The 12180-nt window shown below is 39.2% G+C and overlaps 2 protein-coding genes across 2 annotated transcripts in view; both read right to left on the bottom strand.

Moving 5' to 3' along the window:
• LOC141788828 (uncharacterized) overlaps window positions 1–3329 on the bottom strand; it is a 29115-nt gene extending 25786 nt beyond the window's left edge. The window contains exons 1-6 of the mRNA XM_074667916.1: window positions 3050–3329; window positions 2572–2734; window positions 2295–2444; window positions 1958–2118; window positions 479–655; window positions 256–394 (exon numbers count right to left, since the gene is read on the bottom strand). Coding sequence (XP_074524017.1) covers window positions 256–394; window positions 479–655; window positions 1958–2118; window positions 2295–2444; window positions 2572–2734; window positions 3050–3250 — 991 coding nt within the window. The 5' untranslated portion in view covers window positions 3251–3329. The remainder of the gene's footprint in view (window positions 1–255; window positions 395–478; window positions 656–1957; window positions 2119–2294; window positions 2445–2571; window positions 2735–3049) is intronic.
• A 2244-nt stretch (window positions 3330–5573) lies between these two features.
• On the bottom strand, window positions 5574–11600 carry LOC141788639 (cytochrome P450 2J4-like). The gene is made up of 9 exons (XM_074667582.1): window positions 11400–11600; window positions 10762–10924; window positions 10480–10629; window positions 10161–10321; window positions 7969–8145; window positions 7744–7882; window positions 6350–6537; window positions 5862–6003; window positions 5574–5749 (listed from the first exon to the last, which is right to left on the bottom strand). The coding sequence occupies exons 1-9, from the start codon at window positions 11598–11600 to the stop codon at window positions 5574–5576; spliced, it is 1497 nt and encodes a 498-aa protein (XP_074523683.1).
• Window positions 11601–12180: the final 580 nt, after the last annotated feature.

Here is a 12180-nt window from a genome sequence, read left to right as displayed (position 1 = left end):
GTTGTTTCCGTTTATCTATATAAAGGAGCCCATAGAGACCTGGATGGGTAGCTTTCATTTGATTACTGGTTTGGAAAAAGTAGCATGTTAGATTTCTGAAAAAAGTGGTTGTCTTCGATTACTGTTCATTATAAGTGAACTGTTATACTATGTAAGATAATAAAAAGATGTTCACAAAATAAATATACAAGAGATGGAACAGATGAGACAACTCCACAAACATAAAGACAAAAAACACAAACATGCACAGCACACCTTGTATCTGGGGGTAGTAGATCATGTAGAGCAGTCCCCAGTGTAATGTTGTTGTAGTGGTTTCAGTTCCAGCACTGAACAGGTCCAGAGTGCAGGCACACAAATTCTCAATATCAAATCCAGAATCTTTGTCCTCATTCTATCAACAACATAAACTTGTCAGTGTCGAGTATGTTTTTGAATTTACTCCAAAACAAATACAACACACAGTAAGAAAACCTACCTTTCCCATTTCTGCAAGAAAGCAGTCGATGTAGTCTCTCGGTGAGGATGGGTCAAAGCTTTCTTTGTGTTCTTTGATCTTGATTTCTACATAGTTATTCATACTTTTTAACAAAGTAAAGATCTTCTGGTGAGGTCCAGGCAACCATTTCATCAGCCAGGGCAGTGAGTTGTAAACCTACAGAGAAATGAGAGGGAAACGGGTAGAAAGATGCTTAAAACTTGGACTTTGACACAGGAGGAGGAGGTCATGCAAAATTATAACAGAGAAAAACAGATTTGTAAGGTAAAATACAAAAACTCTCCATTTGCTTCACTACAAGGGTTTTTTTTTCATTACAAACCACAGTTATAAAACAATGTCCCTCCTACAGCTTACCCCTGACAAAGCCTTTACTTACTGTACACTATTATATACACCTAGGCCCATATTCACAGAGCATCCTTAGGCTACAATGACGTCTCTTAGTGATGTCATTCTTAAAGAAATCTCAAAATTCTTCCATTTTAAAGATTTTTCTCAGAATTTTCCCACGGTAAGGTCAAACTTATTCACAAAACGTCTTTGGCCTTAAGAGAGCCCCTGAGGCGAAAAATTGTTAGGAGGTGGGAGGAGGACTTTCGAGAAGCCTCAGAGTGGACGCTGATACTGGTGACAGACTTTCACAACTTGCTAAACACCAGGCACTGCTTCTGTGTCCAGCTGGGCTTTTAAGATCTTTTTTTTTTTTTTTAACCATTTGGTTTGTTTGTTTTGGTCATTCTACCAAATCAGACCACTTCTTATAACGATGCCAGCAATCAGAGGAATTTCTTACAGCTGAGTCTGCATCCACCATTAATATCAAACAATATGCAAATCAGTGTAATCATTCAGACATTTTGAAGCTGTGTCACAATTAATTTAACTTTGCTGAGTTTCATCATCATGACATAAAATCAATGTCACAATTACATATTTCTCCATACAGTGCAAGTTAGGGGAGACCCGGGACAGTTGTAACATGGGTCAGTTGTATCACTTGTAATCGCTCTAATCAGGAACAAGTTAGGAATCGCCTGATTCACTCTGAGCATGCTCAGTTTAGTCCTTAGTCCACATGTGAAGAAGTATTGCCATGAGGAAGACACAGCGAAATTTGTGAGGGAAAACAAGTTCAGAGATAAGAAAGTATTTCTTTTGGCTCAAACTGTTTTTGTGATTACCCATCCTGCTTTGTAGTTTAACTCATCAAACTAACATGTTGATTATGTGTCTGTTTGGCTATCTTTCATTCTTACATTCACACTGTTTGAGGTTATGTTACTGTAAGTCAACTCAGTTGTTGAAGGCACACACACACACACACACACACACACACACACACACACACACACACACACACACACACACACACACACACACATATTCAATTGTTGAAGCTAGTGCTTCAACCAGTGTCAACTTGAGTTTTGTGCATCATGTTTACAAGAGACTCACCTGGATCAATGGACTTCCCTGTAAACGCTCAACTTCATTCAACTGGTGAAGAATGATCTGGCTCTTCTGGTCAGTGTACTCATATCGCTCCCCAAACACCAGACAGCTGATGATGTTGGACACAGCGTTATGTAAAAGTGGCTTGGCATCAAAAGGCTGGCCTTTAAAATGGAACATAGATAACATGATCTCAGGTGATTCAAAGTCCAAGATTTATTAAATTATGACAAAATGAATAGGAAGGTAGAAGAACACGGGCCTTTACAGTAGCTATTTCAGAATTAAGAGTTTGTCGATTGCTGTTTGATCTGATGAAAAAAAGAGAAATGTTTAGTGCCTTGCGTTGTGGAAAAAGCCTCTGTGAGATAGTGGCACTCCTGTTGGATGGATGGCTCCAGGCTCTTCTTGCCTAAACCAAAGTTTCTGAGTGTGTGAAGAGCAAATCTCCTCTGATGCTTCCATGGTTCACCATTTGTTGCCACCAGACCTTTTAGGGACAATAAAAGTTTGACAACCAGCTCAGTGGTTGAACACCTTATCACAGATAATCTGACGATACCACCCAAAGTTAATACTAACTAGTAAGTGATGGTTACATAATGTTAAATCAGTACCTCTGTTCCCAAACGCTGCATCAAACAGTGGTATGAAGGGGCGATCTGCGTAGTCCTCTCCTTTCTGGACCAGGGCCTCCTTCACAAGCTTGTAGCCATTAATGACCACAACTCTACCGCCAAAAATCCGCAGAGTGAAGATGTTTCCATATTTCTCTGCAAACTGAGCACACAGGGCAGACAGAGTTCGAGAGCGCAGTACAAAAACTCAGCTGGATGATGCTGATCACTATTTCTGATATAATTTCAGGATATGACTGCGTTACTGACTTCAACATTGTGTTTATTTATCTTCCTCGACAATCTTTAGATTGCAATTTCCCACATAAATACTCAACAAAAACTGCAAACAACTGGATAACACTAGATGTATTGTGCACTGAATATTTCACATAAGGGTAAAGTATCTGCAACCACAAAACACATTCAGAACCCACATCTTATCTCAAAACTGATAAAGTGTATGTCTTTGACAAACCTCAGCGAACTGCAGGTGAATCCTACTGGAATCGACACGAAGCAGGTCACCAATCAGCGGGAGAGACCACGGTCCAGGAGGAAAGTTTGGAGGCACCCTGTTCTTCAGAATATCAGCCAACACCACAAAAACACAGAGAAATATCAAAACACTTCTGCTGTCTATCCACTCAAACCCCAGTAAACTTTGTATCGTCTCCATTATCTCATGTGAAACAGCCTATTTGGTTCACACTGTTAATAAGGACTGAGAGGCTCAGCACTCAGAGTGTGTAGGGTCAGTCACTTAAAAAAATGCAAGATCAAAGTTTACAGCAAGTCTGATATGTTTTTAATTGGCATTTCCGTCTTGTAATCACTACCTTCAAAATAAAAGCTTACTACACAAAAAAAAAAAAATTGAAATGACACAAATGTGAGAAAACAAGCTGTGTTTTTATTTGTTTTTCTTTTCCTACTTTTTTTTGGTCAACATATAAAAAAAAATGAATTTTACTATGAAGTATGTTGAAATGCGAAATGAAATCTGAACTATGAACAATTCATGCATATCCACAACACTACTAAAGATGTCCCTCACCTGCATAATTTACCAAATCTCTCACAGGGGGTAATATTTCTGTGTCGGGCTTGGCATATACTAAAGGTAACTTTACTCTGTGGAGACCTTTCAACCAGAAAAGGCTTCAGATTGTTGGCCATGAGCCAGGATGTTAGTTAATGTTCATTATCAGAGAGAACTAGAGTAAGGGTAGCTTACTGTGGGAGTTTTGTAGGAAGTGATGCCAGCCTTAACTGATAAGGTTGTCAGCTTGAGGTAGAGGCTGATGTTTTCTGGCAGGAGCACAGGTTATGGTAGCATCTGAATGCTACTGGCTGAAGTTGGAGGTGGTGCTTTGACTTTATCTTTCAATCATTGAAAGCAGCCAGTTTCCAGGTGTAACAGGGTAAAAAATATTATATTATTTGTTTGTATATAACTAAACAAATTAAACCAGTTTATAAGTGTGTGTGTTGTGGAGTCATTTTTTTTATTATTATTTATTTTGAAGTATTTTTATGTGCAGCCACATTTTCTGTTCAGTTTCTTCGTTGGTGTTTGCCCCCTGCCCTCTCCCCTGTTCTGTCATCCTGGGGACAGGTTGGTGTCTGTTGTTTGAGTTCATCTTTTTTTTTTCCACCCATTTATTCATTTTATGTGCTCCTTTTCGCTTATGATGTGTTTCAAGTATTTACTGTGTATATTTTTATTTTTATCTGGTTTCTATGTCGCCTCCAAATGAAATTTCGAAGTTATTTAGCCTAGCTTGTGGCCACATGCTTTGTGCTAACTTGCCTACAGTTTAAGCTAGCTTAAATGTACATTTATCTGTGCAAGAGTGGAGACGGGCTGCACTGTGTACGTGAAAGCGACTGAGATTCTGGTTGAGTCTGAAATCACTCACTCATTCCCTGCTCACGACTCACTATATAGTGAATTAAATGTCGTTGATTATCCAGTCCACTCAATCAGCTAAATTAACAACATTTTGGACACTACTCACTCAGACTCACCAGCCGCTGACAGTGACGTAATTACTCTCGCGTCGCCCACTGACGGCCGGGGATTTGTAGTTGTAATTTTTCTTTAACAGTGCAAAACGGTATTTATTTCAGTGGTTAATATTATACTCAGCGTATTTTCCTTTAACGGCAAAATGTAATAGAAAGATTTATTACTCATTATTTTTAAAACAAACAAACAGCACAGCAAACAAAAAAAAAAAACATATTTGTGCAACAATTTATGTTGAGTTTGAGAATTACAAGGTCCAGTGAATGCACCATCCGCGATGGTTTAGCGGTTAACGTCCGTGATGTCTGTTTCTCTGCTGCTCGAAGTTGCGAGACATTGTCCTTCCGAATGTTAAACAGAGAGATAAGTGTTACTTTGTTCCTACAGTTTTTAATGTTGTTTCATGTTATCAGTAATCAGCCATTACTTCTGTTTGAACCGCAATGCACGATGGTATACGTTGCTCATCTATCACACCTGATTCAAATGATCAGCTCGTCATCAAGCTCTGCTCGAGCCTGATAACGAGCCATTCATTTGAATCAGGTGTGCTGGAGTGGGGTAACATCTAAAACATGCAGGGCATGGGGTCCCCAGGACCAGGATTGAGAAACACTGGATTAACAGACAAAGAACTTTGAAGCGGTCTTAGTGAGCAGTTTTTAAAGAAAATACATTTTCTGTCTATTTTTTTCTATTTCCACAAGTTGTGCATGTTTGAATGAGGAAGTATATGAATTCATTTGTAGTTGAATTGTTTCTAAAAATGTGTCAAACCTTAACAAAGCAATGACGTGATAAATGCTAAGACACCAAACAGTTTATTTTCTTTCATTAAAAACCCAATTTGTGTTTATTTGGGTTAGATAGAAACACTTGCCCTCAGTTAAATACTGCAAACACATTTTATGTACTTCTTACTGAGAAATCTCTTTCCACAAACTTCAACTCTTTTTGAAGTGTTGTTTATTTATCGGGGTACAGCACGGAGACGGTACGGCTTGGGACTGCATGTGAACCCCAACATAAACTCCAGACTGGGCTTCTCTCCATCACATGGAGACAAGGAAAACCTCTGAAGGAGGCTGGTAAAAAAGAGGAATAACTCCATCCTGGCAAGCTGCTCCCCGAGACACACACGCTTCCCTGAGGATACACAAATTGACAGATGAGTTTTATTAACATCATCTTTAAAGGACTCCAACTTAACAATAAACTACTGTTGCAGCTTTTAATGAAGAAGAATAAAGTGACTGACCTGCTGAAAAAGGAAGGAAGGCCTCTCTCTTCCTGAATTGACCGTCTTGGTCCAGAAAATGTTGAGGGTTGAAAGTGTGTGGAGTTTCCCACATGGACTCATCACTCAGAACAGAGGTCAAGGTGGGCAGGATGATGGTGCCCTGTGGCATTCATAAAAGTCACATTTTTAGACATTTTTCATAGTGTGATTGTTGAGGGATTTTGTTAGACAAGAAAAAATGAAATGGAGTGAAATAAAAAAGAACAGAAATATGACTTTAAGGGTGGAAACTTAATGATAAGAAAACTTTCTGAATAATGTAAATAAAAAAATAAGAGCAAACAATGACTGATTATTAAGAAACTGTTTGTTTACAGCCTGAAAGCTGCATCAGTGAAGCAAAATGCAATTTAAAAGTTTCAAAAAGGAGGACACTGAGTATCTTCAGCTACATGACAGATAACTAACTATGACTAAAGTGTTCATGTGTGTAACTCATACCGGACCTTGGGAATCATGAACTTGTCCAGGGTGGTGTCCTGGGTTGTCATGTGAAACACATTCAGGGGAACGATGTTGGCCATTCTCTGGATCTCATGGATGACTGCATTAGTATAGGGCAGGTTTTCTCTGTCACTCATGGAGGGCAGTCTGGATGGACCAACAACTGTGTCAATTTCAGCCTGGACTCTTTCTGTAAACAGTGAACACAGAAAATAACACAAATTATTGCACAGCAGAGATTGTATTACAGACTGAGAAACATCTTTCACATATTTGCCGTCCTGACCCAGAACTGTAGTGGTTCCACGCATGGCTTTGGTATGGGTACTTTACAGCTCAAACAGGAGTGATCATTGACTTTAAAGTCACAGAGTGAATTGTGGACCAGGACACTGAAGATGAGGAGCTGGAACTCAAAGACTTATATGAAAAGTGTTTTTCCTTATAATAATCAATGAAACAAGAGAAAAGATCTGAGCTTGGCTGTACATATGGTCTAAAGCTGTGAGCTCATATGGAAATGTGAGCCACCCCCACCCAGACCTAGTAAGCTCACTTTCAGCCTAAAGCAGTGGCCGTATTGAGTTTCACCATTTAACAGGACGTTCAAATAGTCCAACAGCCTCTAATTTACATCAGAGTCAGGATTGGGTTTTATTGCCAAGTATATTTACACATACAGGGAATTTGACTTGATGTGTTGCGGCCAAGCAATCAATGAGAAAATAATGTGTGAATAGCAACTACTTAAATAATACAGAATTAGAAGCTATACACTCCATAAAATAGGATATAGAAAAATGTTGGGATATACAATACAAAAATATAGAAAAATGTAAGAAAATAAAAGAATATAAAAAGTGAGATTACATTTCCATTATGACATTTTTTAACCATTGCTACTTTATGCTCTAAATTACCACAAGCTTGTTTGATGACAGAAGTATTAAAGGATGCAAGTTTTTCCTGGGATTCCCCTCATTTTTCCTCAGTCCTCTCTTCTCTCAGCAGTCCTGAGACCTCTGGATTTCTCTTCAAGTACTAGAAGCAAAGCTACTAGTTGTTTGACTGAGGAAGTGTAATTTTGGAAGTTTGAGATGCAGGGCACGTGCAATCACATCTCATATCATATTAAGAGGAAACTGAAATTCAGGACTGTTGTTTTTCTGAGTGTTGACTTTTCTGCCTCTTGTGAAGACATCAAAACAGAAACAGGCTCTGAGAATCCTAAAACCACCAGCATACACCAAACCTAGATGTGTGTGAGGCTGTGAGGAACTACGTCATGCTGCTTGCAGCATTGATAGCTTAAATTGGCCTCACTTTAATTATTGATCAAATGTAAGATTGTGCTAAGATGCTCACACAATAAACAGACAGGAAATGCACAGCACACCTTGTATCCGAGGGTAGTAGATCATGTAGAGCAGTCCCCAGTGTAAAGTTGTTGTAGTGGTTTCACTTCCAGCACCGAACAGGTCCAGAGTGCAGGCACACAAATTCTCAATATCAAATCCAGATTCTTTGTCCTCATTCTATCAACAACATAAAATGTCAGTGTCAAGTATATTTTTGAATATTCCACAACAAATACAATAGACGGTTATAAAAAAACCCCTACTTTTCCCATTTCTCCAAGGAAGCAGTCGATGTAGTCTCTTGGTGAAGATGGGTCAAAGCTTTGTTTGTGTTCTTTGATCTTGATTTCTACAAAATTGGTTATACTTCGTATCAAATGTAAAACCTTCTGGTGAGGTCCAGGCAGCCATTTCATCAGCCAGGGCAGTGTGTTGTAAACCTACAGAGTAATGAGAGTCAATACAGTAGAGAAATACACGAAAATTTCCTTTCCATGAAAAATTATTTCCTATTACTTTTTTAAACACTTTCTAAAAAGGGCTCAATAACAGAGCCACTGGAAATGACTTTAACAGAGATGAATGTCCAACTGCAACCAATAGAAAAATATATGATAACAAACATTTCATCAGTCAAAGTTTCTGTCTGACTTTAGGTCATTTCTCAACAATCAGGGATACTGTGGTCTATTTCAAACTTATGATTTTTTTTTTCTTTTAGATATATAATAGAAGATGTCAAACCCTCACACACACACACACACACACACACACACACACACACACACACACACACACAAAATAAAAAAGGAAACATTTTATTCTTTGCCTTCCATATGCCATGTGCCACCAGAGTTGGGGTCCGTTACTCAAAAAAGTAAAGAGTTACCCGTTACTCGTTACTATTGAAAAAAGTAGTGCCTTACACTACTTGATTACTCCATGGAAATAGTAATGAAGTTACACTACTCGTTACACTACTTTATCCCCCTGATACATTTTTATATTCTTCAAGAGATTCGCGGTTGTGTTCCATGCAGTATTCAGCCTCTTATTTCCTGGACATAACTTGCATTTTACGGTCGCGCTCTTCTCCTTCTGCTCTACAAAATCCAAATAATGTGCACATGAACTGTCACAGTAAAATTGGTTGCCTTATATAAATCTGTGCCCCACTGACAACACTGCACTCCCTCCTACTGTAAATGCCCCTTTTAAAGGATAATTTCGGTTTATACAGCTTTTACATTGTTTATAGCATGAAGTAGAACAAAATACTCACCCAGAAGGCTTTCCTGATCCAAGCAGTGTTTCAGGAGATATTTAGGTCCAAAATCGTGCAGCGGGTAATGGGATCCATCGGGGCATACAGCGCCGCTCCTAAAACTGCATAAATCGTCTGCATAAACTCCTGTTTTTCACCAATATTCCATTATGGTCCGCTCCAAGTTAGTGCTCTGTTGCAGTAGTGTCACGTCAGACAGCGCTGTTTGGCTGTAATGACCTCTGAACTCACTAAGACTTTGTTTACATTTGTCCCTCAAAGAAAGGACTCAGCTCTCCAGAAAGTACTGCGCATGCGCAGTCGGCTCTCCAAGGAGTACTGCGCATGCGCAGTACTCCTTTCTTTGAGGAGCAAATGTAAACAAAGTCTTCGTGAGTTCAGAGGTCATTACAGCCAAACAGCGCTGTCTGGAGTGACACTACTGCAATAGAGCACTAACTTGGAGCGGACCATAATGGAATATTGGTGAAAAACAGGAGTTTTGGATGATTTATGCAGTTTTAGGAGCGGTGCTGTCTATGCGGCCCCCGATGGATCCCATTATACGGACGTCCGCTGCACAATTTTGGATCTAAATATCTCCCGAAGCACTGCTTGGATAAGGAAAGCCTTCTGGGTTAGTATTTTTTTCTACTTCATGCTATAAACAATGTAAAAGCTGTATAAACCGAAATTATCCTTTGAAAGGGGCATTTACAGTGGGAGAGAGTGCAGTGTTGTCAGTGGGGCACAGATTTATATAAGGCAACCAATTTTACTGTGACAGTTCCATCAGCCCTGACCCGGAAGAGATAGCGAGTAGTTGCTCGTATGGCCACCGTTTAATCTACTGGTGGTAATAAAAAGAAATCAGCCTAAATAGTAATATTTTGGTTGCTCTATATGCAGTCATTGTAAAAGTAACGATTGTGGCGTTTCATTTGTAACTCTAGTTTAACTACTAATCAAGGAGGAGTAGTGCCGTTACACTACTCGTTCCTATCAAAAGTAATTTTACTACTTGTAACGTTCGTTACTTGTAGTTATATACCCAACTCTGTGTGCCACCATACTTGCTGCACTGTCCACTGTATTCAAGCATTTCCCCCTGAACTTATAGTATCATTTCATTATTGTTTCAACAACATCATGATGACTTAGTTTTGTGCATCTTGTTTACAGGAGACTCACTTGAGCTGCTGGACTTCCCTGTAAGTACATGGCTTCATTAAGCTGTTCAAGAATGCTCTTGTACTGCAGGTCATTGTACTCATATCGTTCCCCAAACACCAGACAGCAGATGATGTTGGAAACAGCACTGTTTATCAGTGACTTGGCATCAAAAGGCTGGCCTGTAAAATGGAAAATGATATGATATGGTCTCAGGTGTGTCAAAGGCTAAGATATGTTGAATTCTGATGAAATGAACAGAGAAGTAATGGAGAAACACAGGACAGCACAGTGACTATTTCAGAGTTTGTCAAAAAAAAGAAGAAGAAATGTTTAGTACCTTGCTGCGTGGAAAAAGCCTCAGTGAGATAGTGGCACTCCTGTTGGATGGATGGCTCCAGGCTCTTCTTGCCTAAACCAAAGTTTCTGAGTGTGTGAAGAGCAAATCTCCTCTGATGCTTCCATGGTTCACCATTCGATAACACCAGACCTTTTAGAGACAATAAAAAGTTGTTGGACTGAAAATAAGGAGGGATTAGAGTTTTGCTACCAGCTCAGTCACAAATAATCTGATGATACCACCCAAGTAGTAAGTGATAGTTACATAATATAAAACCAGTACCTTTGTTCCCAAACGCTGCATCAAACAGTGGTATGACTGGGCGATCTGAGTAGTCCTCTCCTTTTTGGACCAGGGCCTCTTTCACAAGCTTGTAGCCATTAATGACCACAACTCTCCCACCCAAGAGCCGCAGGCTGAAGACATTTCCATATTTCTCTGCAAACTGAGCACACAGGCCAGACAAGAGTTCAGGGGGAAACTATAGCAGTGCAAAAACCCAGCTGGATGGTGCTGACCATCATTTCAGGATTTAACTGCTTTTTGAAGTTGTATATTCTGCTTTGCATAAATACTACAAGAGATGCATCAAAAATGATAACTCCACCTTGATTGTACATTTAATTTTTTGCGCAACACCTTATACTAAGGATAAAGTGTCTTCATCCATAAAGTGTAGTTTTAATGTGATACCTTATCAAAAAAAAAAAAACTAAAAATTAATTTATAACTTCAGAGCTTGTTACAGGGAGTAAAAAGGACTTAACATTTAGACGCACAAATGATATCAAGTATGTTCGGTAAGTCAGCTTTGCTGTGGACATGCATTCATAATGTGCACAAGTGAGTCATAGGCATTATATATTAAATCTCAGAAACTTTACAGTCAGAAACTTGTTTACTGCCGGTTTTTGACAAACCTCAGCAAACTGCAGGTGGATCCTCCTGGTTTTGACCCGAAGCAGGTCACCGATCAGCGGGAGAGACCACGGTCCAGGAGGAAAGTTTGGAGGCACCCTGTTCTTCAGAATATCAGCCAACACCACAAAAACACAGAGAAATATAAAAACACTTCTGCCGTCTATCCACTCAAACCCCAGTAAACTTTGTATCGTCTCCATTATCTCCCCTTTCCAGCCTCTCTGTTTGATTCACAGTGTTAATAAGGACTGAGAGGCTCTGCACTCAGCGTGTGTAAGGTCAGTCAATAAAAAACCCAAGATCAAAGTTTACAGCAAGTCTGATATGTTTTTAATCAGCATTTCTGTCTTGGAATCACTACCTTCAAAATAAAAGCTTACGACACAAAAAAAGAAAACTGAAATGACACAAATGTGAGAAAACAAGTTGTGTTTTTATTTTTTTCCCCTTTTCTTACTTTTTTTGGTCAAGATATCCATCAAAAATGAATTTGATTTTATGATAAAGTATGTCGAAATGCGAAATGAAATCTGAACTATGAACAATTCATGGATATCCACAACACTACTAAAGATGTCCCTCACCTGCATAATTTACCAAATCTCTCACAGGGGGTAATATTTCTGTGCCGGGCTTGGCATATACTAAAGGTAATTTTACTCTCTGGAGACCATTCAACCAGAAAAGGCTTCAGATTGTTGGCCATGAGCCAGGATGTTAGTTAATGTTCATTATCAGAGAGAACTAGAGTAAGGGTAGCTTACTGTGGGAGTTTTGTAG

The sequence above is a fragment of the Halichoeres trimaculatus genome, unplaced genomic scaffold (assembly GCF_033239565.1).
Source record: "Halichoeres trimaculatus isolate MK-OKI-2021-1 unplaced genomic scaffold, fHalTri1.1 fHalTri1_scaffold_4, whole genome shotgun sequence".
NCBI lineage: Eukaryota > Metazoa > Chordata > Actinopteri > Labriformes > Labridae > Halichoeres > Halichoeres trimaculatus.
The sequence above is the reverse complement of the archived record's forward strand: the minus strand, read 5'-3'. Positions and strand labels throughout refer to the sequence as shown.

Excerpts from the sequence above, each read along its gene's own strand:
- LOC141788639 (XM_074667582.1), bottom strand. The coding sequence starts at position 11,600 with ATGGAGACGATACAAAGTTTACTGGGGTTTGAGTGGATAGACGGCAGA. Across the intron at positions 10,925-11,399 it reads TCCACCTGCAGTTTGCTGAG|TTTGCAGAGAAATATGGAAA; the intron begins GTTTGTCAAAAA and ends CTGTGTGCTCAG. Across the intron at positions 5,750-5,861 it reads CTTCCTTCCTTTTTCAGCAG|GGAAGCGTGTGTGTCTCGGG; the intron begins GTCAGTCACTTT and ends GTGTATCCTCAG.